This window comes from Argiope bruennichi, chromosome 5 (assembly GCF_947563725.1).
Source record: "Argiope bruennichi chromosome 5, qqArgBrue1.1, whole genome shotgun sequence".
Taxonomy (NCBI): domain Eukaryota; kingdom Metazoa; phylum Arthropoda; class Arachnida; order Araneae; family Araneidae; genus Argiope; species Argiope bruennichi.
The window spans coordinates 9,224,430-9,246,374 of record NC_079155.1 but is presented as its reverse complement, the minus strand read 5'-3'; the positions used below and the strand labels follow the sequence as shown (position 1 = coordinate 9,246,374).

The 21,945-nt window shown below is 27.2% G+C and overlaps 1 protein-coding gene across 1 annotated transcript in view; it reads right to left on the bottom strand.

Moving 5' to 3' along the window:
• Window positions 1-21,719, bottom strand: part of LOC129969678 (zwei Ig domain protein zig-8-like) — a 226,444-nt gene extending 204,725 nt beyond the window's left edge. The window contains exon 1 of the mRNA XM_056084338.1: window positions 21,038-21,719. Within this exon, the coding sequence (XP_055940313.1) occupies window positions 21,038-21,170 (133 nt within the window). The 5' untranslated portion in view covers window positions 21,171-21,719. The remainder of the gene's footprint in view (window positions 1-21,037) is intronic.
• Between the last annotated feature and the right edge of the window lie 226 nt (window positions 21,720-21,945).

Below are 21,945 nucleotides of genomic sequence, written 5' to 3'. Positions count from 1 at the left end.
ATTTTGTAATTTCGAAAAAAATAACTATTGAGCTACTTTTTATCATTATTATACATATAGCCAAAAAAAGATGATAGAATTATTTATGATATTTTATAAATACATAAAAACCGTTATTATTTCATGAAATGGAGTACTACCCTTGTCTTAAGCAATAAAATCAGCAACAGTGTGTGCTACACTGAATTTGACGTATTAAAGTCTCGTACGTGCTCAATGCAATTCTTATTTTATAGCCATACAAGTAAATTCATCATTTCAGTTATCTAGAGAGCACTTTCGACAAAGCAATGTAAAGGTATGAGTTTTATTCCTCTTGAAGAATGACAAAAATGGCTGGATAACCGGTTAATTCAGGAACCTGACGTGCAGATGTGTTGTCAAGATTTGTAAAATAACGAGAAGATCACTTACTTCAGTATAAGAAATTGCTTCTCAGATCAAAACTGCTGGTGACGATTCATTGTGCCTACGTCACTGATAGCTTGATTACACGAGTTTACCTTACCTCCGTCTAACCAAACTATGATTATCACTATGCTTAAGGAGAAATGGTTAACTTCTGTTAATGAAACATGTTCTCACTCTAATCAGTTCTAGCCTGATATTTCTGTAAACAGAAATAAGGGAGAACTGGAGTTAATCGGATGGAAGACTTCACGGTATAATTGAAAACATAAAAAAGGAAACGAAACATAGATTCAGATTTCTGGCATACTCCTTATGGAAAACTTTCTTATTATTAATTTGAAATATAAACAGATATTTTTAATATGTGTATTATATACACAATAGGAAGCATATCATGCCAAACATTATTGAATATAGTTCGAAACGAAATTAAATACTAAATGATTTATGGATTCAGTGCACTACTGACTCTCAACTGGTTTACTTAACGTGTTACTCTGCATGATATAAAGTGATTACTATCAATTCTCAAAAGTTGATTTTTTAGAAATCTTCGGTAAAATTAATTCTAGAAATATAATAAAATGTATTTATTTCTCAAACAGAAGTCTTGATTTATAAGAAATTATTATTATTGACAATGTTACACACACTTTCTGTAGAACACATTTAAATTATATACATATCGCACTCCTAAAAAATATTTATTCATGTGTAATAATCGTTTCCTTTTATTTCATTTTATGAAGAAATATAGAAAAATGGGAATGGTTATTATCAAAAACAATTTTAAATGTTTATAATATATCAGTGTTGATGAATATTAGTGCTTTTGAAAATTTAAGATATTTGGAAATTCCATAGCTCATTGTGCAAATATTTATTTGTAAAAAACAGTAAATTAATAAAAAAATTCTAATATTTATATTTTTGATTAATTTTCCCGCGTTTATTTTCTTAATTTACTCGAAAAAGACGCTTTATAGAAATTAGAGAATATATTCGTTTTCTTTATTTTAATTAGTTATTCCATTTTTTAAATGCAAATTGTAGTTCGTAATTAACTCTACCTTTCCAGACGCAGTAGTTACTTGACAGATATACAAAAATATTAGATTAAATTTCCCTCTTCGTGAGAAATAGCTTTTTTAATCAAACATTTTTTATAAGCAATTAGAAGCAGATTTAATTAACAGTTTTTTTAAGGAAACTTTTACTTGAAACTCTGAATTACATAGATTATTGTTAAAAATTATTTAGAAGCAGTAATTTTATTTATATATCTTGATTATCTTCTCTTATATATCATCAATACTATTCCAAAAGATTAAGAATTTCCTTAGATATGTGTGATTTTAATGGATTCCATGCTTTAACATAAGATAATTCATAATAATTGTATTTAATTTTCTAAAGCATTTAATTAATGTAATATCTAAAGCATTAATTTAAGTAATGTTAACTTCCTGTTGTGTTTATTAAAACGGAAATAAAGTTAGACATAAAGGAATGCATTTTTTTAACAGATTATATATTTTATCAGCTGCTTATCTGTTACTTCTCATACTATATGGTCTAATAAGGAATAAAATAAAACATTTTTTTTTTTCTATTTACGAAAACTGAACTTTTGATTGCTTAAAGTTGACATAAAAAAAACAGAATGGCACGTTTATTGCGTTTATATTTTTAAAGATATTTAGAGCATAAATATTTTTTTTTTTATATTGTTGCATCATGTAATCATTGCATAAATTCCAATTATCTAGGTTTTCTGTTTCCTTCTTTCCTTTCTTTATATTCCATATTATGCTTTATATATGTATTAAATTTCATATAATCTGAATACGATTCAGTACCTTTATCATTAGAGAAGATTATCTTTAATCAGAGAGAATATTTGATAAAATTCTTATAATATTTTTAATAAAATTCTATGGTTAATATCATTGATATAATACTAGCTATAGCAATTCCCTTTTGAAAAGAAAATAAATGTTGATGAATAAATGTCAAAAATTAACACTGAAGTTATGAATTGTACTAGAATTCTACAGAATGCGAACATAATAAGTGATATATTTTATGTTTCATAATGCATTAATTCAACTTTGATAATTTGATCTTTCTAATATTTAAGAAAATAATGTATGTGAACCAGTAGCTTTCATTTAAATTTCCCTCTTCCATACATCAACATTGAATAAATTTATAAACATATATGTTTTTACATTCCATTAATACTAAACTCTTAATCATGACTTAAATATTCGTCTAACCACTTATATAAATCATTAAGATAAACTTTTAATCACTGAGAGTTGTTCAAGGAAATATTATTTTCTTTGAATAAGTAATTAAGAAACCCAAGTAAAAGGATATTATTCATATTATTTCAATCTCTTTGAGAATATATATATATATATATATATATATATATATATATATATATATATATATATATATATATATGTAATGATATTTTAAAATCTAATTTAAATTCTAATTAATTTACTAATTTTTCTAAAATACTCTTTTATTCTAAATACTCTTTTATTTCCTGATCCAGTTCTCATTTTCATCCCTAATGCTTACGACATTCTTTTAAAGATACCAAAAAGGCACTTTCCTAAATCGACACGTGCCAAAAAAATCCCTATCAGAATCTCTTAATAAAATCATTGAAGGGAAAATTTTGCCCGTTCTGCTCTTGTGTCGTAATGTAGACTGGCTTATTTCTTACCACTTAATCATTGTACGTAAATTATATCTTCCGCTGTGAAATAAATCAAAGTTTTAAAATTTCAAAAGTTTCTTTTTCTCGGCTATGCATCTGTTAAAATATGCTTATATATATATATATATATATATATATATATATATATATATATATATATACTACCTGACTATTTTACATTCCCCGAATTTACTAAAGTCATATTAACAAAAAGCGTTGTTTTTACATGTACGTGGGATAAAAAGAGTTCAAAGATTAAATATATGTATTTACCAAACTTTCAGATGCTAAAATGTTTCTTTGATGGCTGCAATTTAGAAGTTTAATTTTATTTTTAAAAATTTATTTTAAATAGTGCAGAATTCTAAATAGCAATGGTTATTTTAACATCGCGTTGCTAACGTAATAGGCAACCTCGGTTTCAAAGCATTAAATAATTACCAATGCTTAATAAAATATAATGTAGGGCATTTTCTTTATTTTATCATGAAACAAATGCTTTTAAGGACTCTTTAAAGTTGCTTATCTTATTCTAGTTTCATGCACAAAAGCTCCCTTTAAAGAAAACGGAAGGCTTCATTTACTAAGTCATTTAGACATTCTTAAGTGATGCATGGGCAACTCGTGACCCCGAAGCTAAAGTTTGATGAGTTCTCTCGTTCGTTTCATTTCTTCTCGCAGTCATTAGAGATTTAGGCTTAATGAAAAAGAACTATGCAATCAAAGTCTCCGATGGTAGCCATGGCGATGTCAAATTCCACCTCAGAATTAAACTCGTTTGTGCCAGTGACGATACTCAACAGAAAACTTTGCAATTTTTAATTTATCTCAGATTATAAGATTTATTAAATTGTCAGCGAAATTAATTTCAAAATAGAATGACTTATAATAAAAATTTTAAAATGCATATTTAAAGAGAATTTAGGTGTTAGAAAATGAAATTATACCTTTCATACATTTTGAGGAATTCTTTTAAATTACAGGTGTAGAAAAGCAATATATTAATAATAATACATTAGATAAAAAAAGAAAGATTTAAAAATATTTTATTATTACTATTATTTATTTAAGAGTGCATTAATTCTATTAGTTTTACATTGAATATAACTTTCATTACTTTCGCAAATATTTGATGCATTGGTTTGATACTAGAGCCAGATAGATAAAAGAAATAAGTCGAAAATTAAATTCAAATGAATTCGGTTCTTTAGTATTTTTAAAATAATAGTAGTAGTAGTATTTAGTATATTTAAGGTGTACGTATACACTAGAAGATTTTTTTTCTTTTTTTTAAAATCCAGTTTTTTCACAGTAGGTCATTAATATTATTATTATTAACTCAATTTAAAAAAATCTGAATTAATTAATTTATAAAAATTATTATTATGAAAAATTAAGTAGAAGAAATATCAAAGTGTTTGTAACCAAAAAGTACTAAAAACACATTTTCTTTGAAATTAAAATTTCATGAGGTAGAATTTTATTAATGCTTCCCATTTGTGACAATAAGCTGGGATGGGAATTATATCAGCTTAAGTGTTAAGCGGATACTTCCAGCACTAATATGATTTTCGGGAAATAAATGAACTCAAAAATTATCATTTAAAATACAATAAAACTTTTGATTTAATCAAAGTGTATATACAGTGGCTCAAAAAATTGAGAGTACACCTTACTCTTATTTGATAAATCAGACTTTCAATATGCATAGCACATAACCGGGGAGTGCAAACATGTTTTTATTTTTACACATAACAAATGGTTTAATTTAGAGTAAAAATAAAGAAAAATCAGCGAAAAATTTCTAAATTGAAAAGTTTCAGAAGCATTTTAAATAAACATACTCAGAATTTTGCCTCAAAAAATTGAGAATACACTAATGAAATTTTTGCAATATCACGCATAGAAACAAAGTGTCAGTATTTAGTTGAATATCTGTTGGTTTTTATAATGGCCTCTAAACGTCGTAGTACTGATTCGACGAATTTTTGGTGATATCTGAAAATATTTTACTCCATTCTTCATGCACCACTTGTTTTAAATGTGTTTTATTTCTAATTTTGTGTTTTTAGACCACTGCTTCGAGTGTGGCCCTCATATATTTAATGATATTAATGTTGGGGTAATGTGGTGGTGTGTGTAACTGCTGTTTACAATGAAAAACACACCATATTTTGACGCTACATGCATTCTGTTTGGGTTCGATGTCCATCTGGAAAATGAAATTTCCATCTAAATTCAGATTTTTAGCACTTTTCTTTATATTGCTGCGAAGTATATCCAAGTAAACCATGTTGTTTATAGTGCCATCTATAAAAATGAAATTTCCTCCCCCGGATGAAGCAATTCAACCTCAAATCATGAAGGAGTCACCATTATGTTTAACTGTAGGAGGTAAATTTTTTAGAACCAAAGAAGTATTAGGCTTTCTCCATACAGTACGATGGCTGTCACTGCCAAAAATGTTGAGTTTTCTTTCATTATGAAATATAGCTTTCTTCCAAAGGTTATTGGTCTTCAATAGAGGAGTTTTTGCAAACTTCAGATGATTTTTATGAATCTGCAAGATGATGACCGATTTCATTAGTGTATTCTCAATTTTTTGAGGCAAAATTCTGAGTATGTTTACTTAAAATGCTTCTGAAACTTTTCAATCTAGATATTTTTCGTTGATTTTTCTTTATTTTTACTCTAAATTAAACCATTTATGTGTAAAAATAAAAACATGTTTGCACTTCCGGGTTATGTGTAATTTATATTGAAAGTCGGATTTATCAAGTAAAAGTAAGGTGTACTCTCAATTTTTAATATATATTTACTCATATTTAATTTCGAGATTTATTATTTTTTTTTAATTTGTTTGATATTACGATTCTGCTGCTTCATCTTTATAAGCGCATAAAGTGCAATTTTTCTTTATATTTTTGCAGTAATTTGTATTATGTAGTAAAATAAAATTTATTGTTTCATTATGTGAACGAATTTAAAAAAAAAAAAGATATGGAAAAGGAAAGACAACTTGATAGTTTTACCAAAGAATCCAACATATTTTCAGGATCCTTATTTATTCATTTATGAAATGAGAAACCACGAGAAAAATACTAAAGTCTATCCGTATAAAGAGTCAAAATACAAAAGAAAGTTAAAGTGATAAATACAAAAACAGCGTCATTTCGCTTGCTTAAATATTTTTGTGAGATGAACTCTCCTTATTTAATATAATTCTTCTACTTTTTTCTAGAAAAAACAGATCGCGCGGAAGAATTTTTAAAACACACATGTGATATCATTCTTTTTGTTGATTCTTTACTGTGAAAATAATACATTTTCTGAACAAGATTGTTAACAATTCGCTTCATCTGACGTGTATTATATTCAATTAAACACATATGACAAAAAGTAGTTTATTTAATTTTTGAAATAAAAATAAAAAACTATTTGTAAAGCCGTTCAACTATAATTATAGGATTATTTTTAAAGCAGCAGAAACGTACACAAGCATTTCTTCAATCTAAATTTTCTGATTATTTTGCTCGTGGGTGTTTTTTTTTATAATTGCTCCTAGATTTGCAAGTTCCATTCAATGTAGTTATTTAATAAATGGACTGTATTGTATTATATTCTCTTTCACCATGTATGGCGAAAATAACACCGTGCATCATAGAAGAAAGTAAAAGTGGGGGAGGCATTGCCCGATTGCCGAAACGAAAACAAAACGCATCTTGTTGGTAAAGTTAAGTATTGAAAGTTATTAAAGCTAACCCTATCAAAAAAAAAAGCTAAAAATATATTTCCTTTAGAGTAAATAGAAAAACATTTTTTTTTTTTTTTTTTTTTTTTTTTTAGTTTTTGATACAAAAAGTTTCATTTCATTGAAGTAATTATCTGAAAAAGGGTTTATGTGCAATATTTATAAAATATTTTTAATTTATGAAATTTGAATGCAAATTATATAATTCCAATTTCCAATTTTAGGATAGGAACATTTTTTTTAAATTTTCTATTAATCTATATTTAAATACACGTGTATGTATAGAGGTAAAGTGAGACATAAAAATCATATTAACGCGACTTTATGTGTAACTAGTGGGAATGGTTTTCCCACGACTTTCTCACATATTATCTAATAAACTTGTCATGTCAAGAAGGCCTTGCACGACATTGTCATACAAGTGTTTCGAAATATTAACCATTTGAGTTTAATTTAAGTCATTGCGTTTTTGACGTAATGTGTCGCATATACATATTTCTGAAATCAAAGACGATCATTCGTTGGAGAATTTTGCTAAAATTTAATGTGCTTGCAGATGATAAATTTGTTTATATAATTTTGTTTATCTGGTTCTCTTTGTCTTGTAGTTATCGTTTTATATTCTAAATGGATTTTGCTCAAATTTTGACAGAAATCTACGAATTTGGTTTAAAGACCGCGCACCCAATTTTAAGACATAATGCCAAAATTGTATTGTTCGAAATCGAGAAGATCAAAAACTTGGATATGGGATATTGAGTTGGAATTGTTTGAGGTTATAAAATACTTCCTCTATATTTCATATACGAGAAAGTAAAAAAAAAAACATGGAAATTTCAATTACAATTCGAGAAATAAACAAATATTAGTCGAATTTTAAAAGTAAGGATGATAAACATTATTTCTCTAGGATAGTAGGTAAAGACCAGCCCATTAAAAATGTAAATTCACGGACATATAATTATAATATATGTAGACAAATGAAGATTATTAGAATTTTCTTGCGTTCATATTCAGGTTTGAAACTATTTTATTAAGAAAAAAATCTATTTATAAAGTTACCTGCACATGAAGAAAATATTATTAAAAAGAATGTACAGAAATTTATACTTTGTGTATTTAAACGTATTTAGATTATTTCATTATCATTGCAAATCACGGCTGCTTTCTAAAACATGTTAATTGTCTCTCTAGTAATTATATATCTCATTTCAGTTCTAGCAATTTTATGATGTGACAAGTAAATATTCTGAGGGTGTTTCACTAGATTTTTTTCATTTAAACTGTATAATTTTGAAAATATGTAAGCGTAATTTTAATTGAGATTATTTTACTTATATATTGATGAGACGTTCATTAAAAATTTTCATCATTCACATTTCGCCTTTTTCTTATCATTTTAATTTTTTCATCATTTTCTTTACATCATTTCATCAGTTCTCCTAGTATATAATCAGTGATAAAGTTTTTACCCTGATTTAAGAAGAAAAAAAATGTTTAGCTACGGATTACAGATTTAATAAGCATCACATTGGAACCTTTAGAACTTTTCTTGTATATTTTAATTTCTTGTAGAAAAATAATGAATATTTTAATTTAAAAATATGATTTTTGTATAATTACCAAGAGCATCGGTTAATAATATTTAATAATTCTTAAAGGAAAACATTGCGCCTTGAGTGAAAAATAACAAATGCTTTGTCAAATTATTCATCACTATCTATACATTTTGCTCATCTGACCTTAAAATAATAAAATCCCTTCTAAAAATATTATTGACATTTTGAGTTGACCCAGTCAGGTCATATTTCGACATCTCTGCAATCACTCAGGTGCTGCTTGAGAGTAATCGGTGGAAACAAATGATAGTCTACTAATGCCAAGTCTGATGAGTACTGTGGGTGGAGCAAGAGTTCTCAGAGTGTACTGAAATGGTTCGTTGTGTGGGATAAAACAGTGCTCATCTGCAAAATAGTTTTTCCGTGTCTTACAACCCAATCGGTACGCGTTTCGATCAATGCATGTTTCCAATTCGAGAGCTGTTGACGACAGAAAATGGTTTTCGTTATTTCAACTAGTTTCAGAAATTCGTAATATATCACACCCTTCTAAACATTCAAAATGCAAAGGTAAAAAATCACCGCTTATGAATCGTCTGAATCAACGCACACTCACATTTTGCTTTGCAGTATTAACATCATAAGTTTTCACAAAGATTCGAGAGTTTGCACTAGCCATCTTTTTTTATTGAACAAGCAATGTAGCATGTGTCGTATATATATATATATATATATATATATATATTTGAAATAAGACATGTCTACCACACAAACCACTTTTGTCTTCCGTACTTTACTGAAAAATGATGCAATGAACTTAGAACCTACTATTGTGCGTCCTTAGTTTTAGTAAATCATTTCACTTGATATTAAACATATAACTATTTAATCAGCATCGTTTCTGACATTTATTTAACCCGATAACCGTGGCTAATATGCAAATATAAGAATTAAGACATAATATAAGTGTCATTAAGTTTGTAAAATGGTTCGGTGCTGGTCTTGGGTCCTGTTATGACCGTCTATGTATATATATTCCATTATATCTGCAAATGGTTCATCATGTGTTTAATTTTATTTCCTCTTAATAAATTGTGTTTAAATTAAACCTTTCCTTTTGTCGGACCCAATCTTTGGAGATTTTTTTATTTGTCATCATTTCCACTGCAGTACTCTAATATCAAATGGCTGAATCCCCGGGAGTTATATAAGATATCACTTTAACAATGTTAACCTGAAATCGGCTGTAAGTCAGTGGTGTTTTGATAGGTGCTAGCAACAAATTGGCATATTTATTGAGATTGTGACCAACCCTTGCATTCAGCGTCATCAAATGAAGAAATCAAGGATGACTGAGAGGCACATTTAGTGTACAAAAATTACATGTAAACACAAAGGAATAAAAGCCAAAGTGTGCCTTATACCTAATCCACATTCAAAGCGATCACACAAAAATAAGCTTCTTGTTTACAAGAAAATGCTTGATTGAGTGGCACATTTAGTGTGCAAAAGTTAGATGTAGACATAAAACGGACAAAATCCAAAGTGCGCTTCATGCCTAATCCATATTCAAAGCGATCAGGGAAAAAAATAAGCTTTTTGTTTACAAGAAAATCCGATGACCGGTTATATCATACTTGCATTCCTCTCTTTCTCGGGCGACAGCAGCAAAGACCTACATTAAAGACTTGGAAATTCTCCAAAATAAAACAGTGAGGAAAATTTGCATTTTGCCTTATTTGTCAAAACTAATGATCCTCATAAATATCTTCAGCACTAACGAATTTCAGAAAAATATGCCAAGAAGATTTTTTGAAAAGCTGGATGAAACCGAGAATCTTTCAATTAAAGAGATAAATTCAAAACATTCTAAAAGGATGAAAAGACTCTGAAAACTCATCTGCAACATTAACCAATAATTTGCTGCAATCCCACACCAATATGACTTTTCAACCCTGTAAATCTATTCAGTGTTTTATATTCTTTTTTTTTCTTTTATTTCACATTATTACTTAAACTTCAATAAATATTTTACATTGGTATATATTCGAGGTCTTACTGTCTTGCTAAATAATATCATTGCTAAGCCACTTTTGTTCTTTATTCAATATTAAGGCCCGAAGGTTAAGAAATTTCGAGTTCGTGCATTTTATATGCCCTCTTTGACATTGGCATACATAATTTATCCATATTTAATTTTCCCATGTACATTAGACACTTTCTTAACACGCAACCATATAGCTTGCGACTACTTATAATGAGACGGAAAAAAAAATAGCGGTTAGTACTAATACAAGGCTATAATCTTCTCATTCTACGCATAAGATAAATTTGACACTTTTAAATTATTGAGGAATTTTTTGAGTAAAATGATCAGATTCCATTATTTTTAGTTTAGTTGAATAAATTATTCTGCTTTTTTTTTAAATAGTACTTTACATTTGAATTTTATTTTGAATAAATTATTGAGACATGTTTGAACTTTCATATCTTCTTCCGAGAAAACATTGCCTTCAATGTACGTTCAAGTTTCATTTCTTATTATGCGGAATGTAATCACCTTGTTGAATGGGAAATTCTTTCTTGTTGGTTGTATGAGCGCTATTTTGCACAAATCTCATATTTTTGAATCCCAATAAATTGTCATAGCTGCACACTCTTTCAAGATCTAAATCCTTCTAGATATTAGGTTATTTCATGAAATCAAATACAGTTTAGATCATAATCACACTCAGGATAATTATTTCCTTAAAACTATTCTGAAAATTAGATACTACAGACTCTGAAATTAAGAATATTTCTCCAATCTTATTTTTATTGTTGATATGAATTTCTTTTATTTTCGAGCATATGAATTATCTCATTAGACAAAATATTTCAAATTTCTAGTACTGTGCATATAATATTGTATAATCCCAGTACAAATATTGTATATATCTCATCCCTTACAAATAAAATTATATTTCTTCCTTAAAAATGCATTATTTTAAATAAATATTTTTTTCCTTTGCTTTTCACCCTTTTCATCATCTCCGAACACGAACATCATTTAAGTGTTTGCATAGAATTTCATTTAATTAAATAATAAAATTATGATGAAAATACATGTCCTGTATATTTATGAATACTAATTGAAAACTAACTTTGAAACTTTTCTTAGACATGATCAACTTTATTTTATTCTCCGAATATTTTATAGAGTAAGAATGAATTGATGTTAGAATACATAACAGCAGAAAGTCATATTTATTAAACTTCTTTTATTTTAAGAACTTTCTGTTACAAACAAATTATAGTGTCGATTTATTTTCAAATATAATTAATATATCCTGGTTAGGAATTTAAAATTGGTTTTGCATTTACTGAATATTAATAATATAAAATTTTAATCAGCATGCATTTATTTGTTATTGTTTATTCGCTATTATATATTAAAAGTTCCATTTAATTCCAGATTCAGAATCAAACTTTCTGAATCTAGCATCTAAATTCAAATTTTGTTCAGCACTGTACTAATCATTGAATAAATTCAATATAATAAAAAATAGCAAGTATAAGTTTTAATTATAAAAATAATTGAATATTTATTATATTGCGACTATTTCTACAATAAACAATTTCTTCTTTTAACTGTTCAACTATTTTTTTTAATCTAAATTAAAGAAACAAAATTTTAAGTTAATTAGTTGTTTACTTAGTGATTGTATAAACCTACTTTTTTATTTCAGGAAATTTAATGGAATCTGATTGCAGAGCTTTCTGTGTCGTAAGAATATAAATATCAATTAATTACTGTGCATTAATAGAACTATTAAAAGATTTCAGACTTCGAAAAAGTTGTTTGCATATTTAAAACTAAAAGATATGAAACATTTCCTGCAGCTATCATTTTGGAGATTAGTGCCGTTTAATATAATATAATTTGAGTTTGCTTTTTTATTAAATAAAGAAATAAGATGGGCTAATTAACTAATCTTTAAATTTAAATTTCGTTTATATAAAAAGTTTAAGGTTGTAGTTAGTTTTAAAAAAATCAAATAATTAATAATGCTTTTTTTGTTTTTGTTTTTTAATTTTGCATTTAAGTAATTGAATGAATAATTTTGGTAGGAAATTCTACATTAAAAAACTAAGAGGAATGCTATTTAAAAAGTAAGATTGCCTTTTAAAGCATTCATTTATTCGCTAATATTTCGAAATGGAATTTAGAAAGGAGAGATAAAAACTAACAGAGTTAATCTCAAACAGCATGTTTAGAATCAGATGCTTCATCATCAAAATAAAGTAGCTAAGAATATAAATGGCTTAGTAAAACCAATTTTTGTGAAATGAATTTAAAAATATATAACTGAAACGTATTAATAAGATAAAAGAACATTACTTACAAGTGAACATAAAAATAAAAGCTATATTAAATATTTTAATTTAAATTTAATGACTATTAAATCTAAATAAGAAGTGAATGGGATATTTTATACACAAAAGTAGTTATTTGAAATATTGCATTTCATGTTTTAATTAAATTTCTTAACCTTTTACTTCAACTTTGCCGCATGTGGCTTAGTCCCATTCATTCTGAATATAATTTGATGACTTTTTTCATAAAGTAATTTCAATGCTTTAAAGATTTCTAAAATTAAATTCTGTAGCTTTCATGAAGTAAAGTCAGTTTCAAAAAATTAAAAATAGTAAAATTTACGAGTTTATTGGATAATAATCAGTCATGCTTTAAAAATTTCTCCTTTTTAAGTAGATTTTTTTTCAATTGACTTTACCGTTTTTGTCACAACATAAAATTTTGAAAATAAACGGTTAAGCAAAATTAGAATCCTTCATAATTTTCTATCCTTTAATTACTAGATAATTTCATCGTAAAAGTAATTTTATTAATATTTCAAATAGTAATATTTTGCTACTTATATAGGGGATTGATTGCCATGAGAATTTTAGTTCTATTTCATTCATATTTAGTTAGTCAATCTATGAAAGAATATGATAGTTTTATTAGAATAAAATAAATCAACAAAATTATCCATCTCTTAAAAGTAAAGTATGAATCTCTTTATAATATTGATTATACTATCAATTCATTAATAGTATAATAAAGTATTTCAACTCACATTATCTGTCATAAATATAGTTATCTTGTGTTTAGTTTAAAAAAATTCCTCAATGAAATGAATAAAAAATTCAAGCAATAGATGTAAGGCTATCGCTAAAAACGTATAGCTTTCTTAACAGCTTAGACAAATACGCTTGTCTCATAAATATGTATCTAGGAAAAATCTTTCATTTTAGAATTGATTTATTCCTCTAACTGGGAAATTTCGTTTCCCTTAACTAAATTCATCTCTTGGCAAGTGTGTAATTACAGAACCTTTTAGCTGAATAAATTATTTTTTTTTTCTGTTTGTAACAAAATCTTTGCTGTTCCTTCCTATAAACATCATCACATAAACATTTATTTTTAAATTTTGCTGTAAATTTTAAAATAACGCAGTTTTTACTCGAGAATTTAATGTTTTATAGTTTTCAATTTTAAACTAAGTAAACTCGAATTTGTAATTAAAAAAAACTGTATTATTCTTGTCAATGAAAAGTTTAATGGAACCATTTGAGCTATAGGGATGAATGATTTTTAAAGGGAAGGTAAGCAAACTGTCGTTCATCAGCATTAATGAAATGGAAAAAAAGTTTAGTGTAGCATTTATCTAAATAGCATTATTTCTTATGTGATAATCTTTGTACGCTTTTTCCCTTAACAATCTCTTTCACTCACGCAATGTACATTTATAATAGTAGAAAACCAGCACCAGTGTTTAACTCACGAGTTGCTGAATTTTTTTATTGTTCCATATTAAAGAATTTCTTTAAAAGAACTTTTTTTTTAATATGATCAAGAAGCAAATTTCATATTAAAGAAATAAAAACACTTATTTTGGGCCTCTATCCATTAATCTGTTAAGCCAAAATTTTCTTATAGAACTGTCATTTTGTTGCAGAGATCACGTAATAAATTTCTCTATCTAGTTTGTAAGGTTTTTGAATTGTATGATTATATACTTATTAACAGAAAGTGACTAACCAGTTAGTTTAAAATTAGATCAAGTTATTTAAATTTAGAGTATAGTATAAACCTGATGTTAGCCTACTTTTCTTATGTTTTTGAGTTATCGCATATATATGAACCAAATAGACAAATTGGAAGATTCGTTTATTTGAACTCATGCAACGAGATAAATCCACCACATCGATGGTCATTCAACTTACCAGTGGATTTAGTACAGAATTTAAATATGTCTATAATTCTAGTTACAAAACCATAAGCAAAATTTAATATATCATTTATTGTGATTTTGAGTTATTGCGTTTAACATGAACCCGAATAGACAACTCGGGATTATCTATTTTTGCTCATGTGAACATCAGCCAGAATCCACTATGTTCGCATGACACCGACGGTCATTCAACCCGTCAATGGATTGTATAGAATGTATGCATGTATATAATTTTCATATCCACACTATAAGTTAAATTTAATGTACCGAGTGTATTCTATTTTTGAGCTAGCGTACTTACATAAAAAGTGAAACAGGAAAGTATTGAAAACAAGCATATTAGTTAGTTTTTTTTTAATTCCTTGAATTTTTAAATAATCGTTTTCGGAGCTGGTTATAATCCTGCATCTTGATTTTACTTTTTTTTTTTTTTAATCTTGGAATGTAATGAAAAAAATCAGTGAACAGAAAATATCTGGAATTTGAAAAAATGAATCATTGCAAATGTGATAAATAAATCAACGCGAAGTGCTAAATAAAATTACAAATAACTTTCCCAGACAAATAGTGTTAAATATTATGAGCAGATTATTAAAATAATTCTCTGAATAATTCTCAGTGATCTTTAAAATTATTTTAAATATATAAAGTTATTAAAACTAAATAGGTAAGTGTCTCATTTTAAGAGCAGTATTTCCTTTTTTTTAAATTTTTGTTACCAATTACCAATTAATTATTTAAATTTTATTATAAAAACAATAATCTGTATTATAATATTTATATATATGTACTCACATGCGCTTATCCTAAAAACCAATTTAAGACTTTTTTTTTGTTGACAATAAGGTACGAGAGGACAACGAGACCTACCTTACTGAAACTAAAATTGGGATGGAAAAGGTTATGGTGGAAAAAAAACCCGTCATTATTAGGGTTATTTGTTGTTATTATTATTGCTAATAGTTTTCATTTCAAATAGAAACAAAATTCAAATTTTAATAAATTTATTTTTTGAGGCAGTATGGTCAATGAATAAAATTCTGTTTTGTTTGTTTGTTTCTTATGGCACTTGCCACTGACAAGCCCGCTGTTACGAAGACAGCGATTTAAGCCTGAGGGGGAAGGTCTCTTATTTTTTATAGCAGCGCCAACTAGGGCGAAGAGTACGACTTTGCCACTCACGCATCATTCTTTCGCTTACACAACCCCTTTTTACAGGAGGGCACATTCACACATCTCACAGATAGAACAACAGAAGAACAACCATGCCCAAACCGGGCCTCGAACCCAGTACGCCCAGATCACGGGGAAGACGCGCTAGCCCTATGCCAGGACGCCGGCATAAAATTCTGTAAATTTCCTATTTTTTTGTAATTAATGTATCTATCTTAACTAGGCAAATACGAAATTATAAAACGAATTTAAGTTCTTTTTTCTAATGAAGAAAACTAATTTGATCTTTTTTGAAATAATTAAATTTGAATTAAAAGAGTACAAATCAAATTTTAAAGATTCCTGCAATCATTCAATAAATAAAATGGTCGAAAAGTTCAAAACTTTCAGAGTATAGTAATAATATTAAAAAATGATCATATATTTATGGCAGAATAGTTATTACAAACGTTTTGAATTTTAGAGGAATATAGTCTGTAGTTATTAGAAGTCCCTACAAGAAAAAAAAAAAAAGATAAACCTCAAAACGACTCAAATCAAATTATATTAAAATATGAGGAACTACTGCGTAAGGTATATAAACGAAGATTAACGCTAGATATTAAACCGATTCCGTCCATGGAATATCATGGGATGTTTTTCTTTCTTTCTTCTGTTTTTTTCAAGATAAGATAACTTTTCATTTTTGAAAAAAAAAAAGAGAAAAAAAGGAAAAAAAAATTATTCAAACTCTACACCAGCTAAATTACCGCGTTAACAACAGTGGCCATGTTACAACACATAATTTATTTCATTAGATATTTTAATAAAAAACAAGTTTTATACATTTTAGAATGCCATCTTAACTATAATTTTTTTACTATCAGAAAAACTGATGCACACTTACAATTACATAAACTTTCATTTTTTATTAAACTTAGTAACTCAACAGCGTAATGTTTAGAAATATCCATTTTATTCTATTACATTTAGTCTTTTAAGTAGCTAAAAGTCACGAAACCTGGTTAGAAAAACAATTGAAGGCCGAGACTATCTTTGGATTAAGAAACTATATCTCTATTCTTTCATCATTATTTATGTAAAGAATTAAGAAAAATTGCATTTCTTTTATAATAAGAATTAGATATCCGATCTAATAAAGTTATTGATATCTTTTGACTCTTCATTACTATACTGTAATCTATAACAATAGTGCAACTTTATACTGTGAGAATTTCGTAAATTAAAAGATATGGTGTATGAGAAAATAATATTTTTTTAGCATTCTACAAAGCTAGTCATCTTTAGTTAATTATATCAAGCTCATTAAAGATGTATTCAAGTCATTAAGTATGCTAATGATGTAGAAATGCATTCTGAATGCGAACATATATAACAGTTAAATATATATTAAACTTTGTATTTTGTACTAAATTGGCCAAAATTAATTTTCCCAAATGGGGAATGATTTTATTTAATAAATATTTAGAGTATGCTTTAGCAGTTTGTAATATTTTTATACTATCACATTTTTAATATTTTGTTTAAGATTTTCAAACTTTTACAAAAATTATACAAACATACAATAGTGAAGAATACATCTATTCTTTTGACTATCTGAATTCTATGAATTTTTAATTTTAAAATACTTAATTATTACATAATTTCATTTAATGTAGAGAAGAAGATAAAGCTAATAAATAATAATAATTTCTTGTCCAAGCAACCACGCATATACCCAATAAATACAGTAATGATACGTTAAACAATATAGTCATTTGTGACCAATTATTAAACAAAGATTTGCTGTGTTTTTCACTGAACTCTTAGTTATGAGAAAATGTATTCGTTTTATAGAAGTTTTCCAAAAAGTAATACAAGATGAAAATCAAAGTCAACACACATGGAATGTTTTGCGTCCATCTTATAATGTATTTGCTATTTTTGAATCCTTTGTACCATAGCAAAATCAAAATATTTTATATTTCTCTTTCAGTAAATTTCCTAACCACGATATAAAAATAAGTATCTTTAAAACATTAATCGCGTATTTTTTACTGAGGTCATGACTGAAACAAATCAATGGGAAATAACAGCATTCGAAAGTTTAAATATTTAAAGGAATCATGTGGTTTATAAAATTACAGTTGAAATGCGCAAATTTAAAAAAATAAATTAATTAACTATTACAATTAAACACAATTTAAACTAGTTTCAAACACTGAAAAATGTAACAAAATATTGTAATCTGAAAAATGTGATAAATAGATAAAAATCAATATTAATGATTGAGTGATAAATTTAAAAAAACATAAAGACTTTTCTTTTTAAATTTTCAAAACATAAGACTAGTTTTGGAGCATTCTGATCCAATATTTCAGGTATTTGTACCGGGTGACGCTAAGGGTAATGAAGTAAGGCATTTTGTTGTTTAAATGATAGTATCTAAATTTATTGTTTTGACTAAATAGAAGAAAAAAAATAATCAAACATGATAGGAAAGAAATTGATGATGAATACAAATCGAATTTTTAGACATAATTTATTATTATTTTTAAATTTATAATATTTTAAAAATATTTCCTTATGTTTATTAAAATGAAGAGAAACGGAGAATAATGTTTTTTTTTTTTTTTTTTTTTTTTTTTTTTTACCAGGGAAAAAATTTATTATTTAAAGTATGTTATTTTTTCATTCAGAATGTTACGGACACCTCCAAATTCTGAGCTTAAACTTCTGAAAAAAATAAATGCCCTAGGGTCATACTTGCTATTGCATTTATACTTCATAAATTATATTTTCGTATATTTTATAATACAGAATATACTGAAGAGCAACAATAAATCGCATTCACTATAAACTAAACCAATAGCTAAATGAGAAACATAATTAATTACTTTTTTACTAATAAATGTTCAATAATATACAAAACAAACGGAACAAATGGATTAAAATAATCTTCTATGTAGAGTTTTCTTTATAATCACTGAAGCCTTAAACAGTTTCTAAAACAATTAAAATTTCTTTAAAATTATATATAAGTCAATATATTCAATAGATAAATTGGGTATTTCCCTATATGGTCAAGTCTCATTGTAGATGTAATCTGTGATCATACAGATTAAAACATAACATTAGAAATTAATTCATACAAGTGTAGCATTTAAAAAATAGAATTAGTGAAAACATACATAAAATATTATTTCAAATTTGAAAAATCTAAAACCAATTTGCGATTTCAAATAAAAACAATATGACACAATGACGGTTCCATTTGTTTCGGCAGTCAAGAATCATAATTTCAAATAGGAAATATCCTTAACAATGTTTATCATCAAAGAATGTCATATCAAAAATTTATACTTATTCATAAATTATATCAAGTTAATCACAAGTTATAATGTAACGTCCTTGTTTTACGCACCGTGTCGTATCTATCGACATCGTGCGTAAAATTCTTTATATATGATTCCTTTGTAGCTAACAAGCACAAATTCATTATATGACATATTTTGCTTTTAATATTAGTTGGGTTTCTTGTTCAATTAAAAAAATTCAACTTTTATATCGTTAAAAGATTTTTGGTTTTAGCAAAGAAATATTCATTTATAAGGATAAATCCGATTCTATTTCAAACAAATAACTTTTTTAACTGAGATTAGTGCTAACAAGTATGATGTTACAATAACATCACCATTAATAAAAGCGCGAAGGAAAAAAGAAATTATTCTTTCTGAAAATAAGACATCAAAATGATAATTTTTTTCTTTTCAAATTCCGTATAAACTTTCAAATTTTCACTTTTAAACTAAGTTTTGCATTTTTATTCGATAGAAAAGCATTATGAATACTACGACGAAAAAAAATTATGGCATTCAATAAATGTTTTTTCTTTAGTATTAATTATATTTCATTTTGATATTAAGTTCAACAACGAGTGTTTAGTATTTCTTCCTTTTTTGACCACCGAATGATATAATGTTTCAACAACTAAATACATCAATATTTACTTCATTTTTAACAGATTTCAGTCACTCAGTTATTTTTGCGATACACAACATAAATTATAATAAGTATTTACAAAATGCTCACTCATTTAATAATTTTTACGACATTAGGGAACATTAATGTACTTTATAAAAAAATTATTAAGACAGTGACAAATGAAAGACACTCTTAAATGCATTTCTAAATATAAAAAAAATCATGCTTTCAAATAATAAATATTTTATTTTGATATTAAATTCAACAACAAGTACTGACTATTTCTTTCTTTTGTGAATTCAAAGTAACATATTATAAACTGTTTAGGTACAATATTATTTTTTTCTCATTTTTAACAGATTTCAGTCACTCAATTATTTTTGCGATCAGCAATATAAATTATAATAAGTATTTATAAAATGAGTACGTCACTCACTTAATAATTTTTTACGACAATCGGGAGCATTAATATACTTTATAATTTTTTTTATTATGACATCGACAAATGAAAATTGTTTATCTTAAAAATATCTGAAAATTCCTAAAAGTATTTCCAAATATAAAGAATCATATTTCTAAATAATAAATATTATGAACGTTTAAATAATTTTACAGTAGAAATTTGTAAACATGATTATTCAAACCAATCATTATACAGACAAATAGAAAAACAAATTACAATCCCCCTTTTTTTTTTCATAGTATTTCATCCCTATATGCTTAATTATGATTAGAATTAGGCTAACTAAAAACTTCCGAAGTGATAACATAAACATAATTTTGTTCTGATTTTTGATGAGCTATGGTCAACCTTACATTATTTACATTTGAAATTTCTTTTTTAGTTCAGTTTTTCTACATAAGAATATATACTTCATGTGCGATAACATAAACAAGACAAAAATCTCGATTCGGACAGTTATATTAAAACAATTATTATACCCAACATTTTTTATGAATTATTATTCTGAAAGAAATATAAATACACAAATATCAATATACTTTAAAGTATATTAATATTTACAAAGAACTTTGTTTTTATTTCGTCGTTAGATAAGATGATGTTTGTTTTGAAACAAAACATTGATCATAAAAGTTCAAATGATGAAACTTTGAAATTGTTTACAAAACAACATAAATTTTAAAGGAAATAAAATGCCTTTACCTTTCTCTGTAGAACTTGTAAGCAAAACGGGCCATGCGTTCAACACTAGTCCTAAAGTCATCCAAAAAAGCACATTCGGGGCATTAAAACGTCCCTTAGTCGCACTATCCCGCAGTCGCTTCAGTCCGTGCATCGCGGGATTCGTTTCACTCAAAGTCAATACAAAACTTTTTTAATCGTATCTCTCTCTGAAATGTCCGAGAAGGTCCGATTGCGATAACTGTCCACTCAACCGGACTGATTTCCTTCGAGCAACAGCGAAACTCCACAGCGGCCGCAACCGATGACAAAACCCGATCAGCGGGTTCAGATGAGCAAACCGAATTTTGCCGCGGCAAAAATGTCACTTAATTCTCCCGAGAAAGGCAACACTTTTTTAATCCGTGCCAGCGCAAAAACCTCCAGCCGAGAACAGTGTGCATCCCGTTTCCAGAGTCATGGCGCAAAAATCCAGCCCACAAAAAAATTCAGTCTCTTAAGATAATCTTCGAAGAATTTTTTTTTTCTGTGCCCACTCCCTTTCTTTATTCGTACACCTTTCTCAATCTCTTCCCTTTTATTTTCAGATTTATACTGTTTCGATTTCAGCAGGAAAACTAAAGAACCGAGAGTGGAAGCGGGAGAACTGAGCACTACTGCAGATGCGGCGCTGGTCTGCTGCTTCCACTGTGGCGGGAGTGTGTCGGGGGACGAAATGTAGGGGGGGCCCTTACTTCCCTCTTCTACCGCGCAGACTCTGACTGTACTGCTGGCTGGCTCGATAATGTTGCGTTAGGGGTGGCGGTAAGGGTAAAGGCAGCCCGAGAAAGAGAGTCTCTCTCTCACCCTCTCTCTTTTCTCCTGATCAGAACTCTCACCCAGAAGATGTGGATGTGAAAAAGATGCGGAAGAGCAAAAGCGCAAATTAA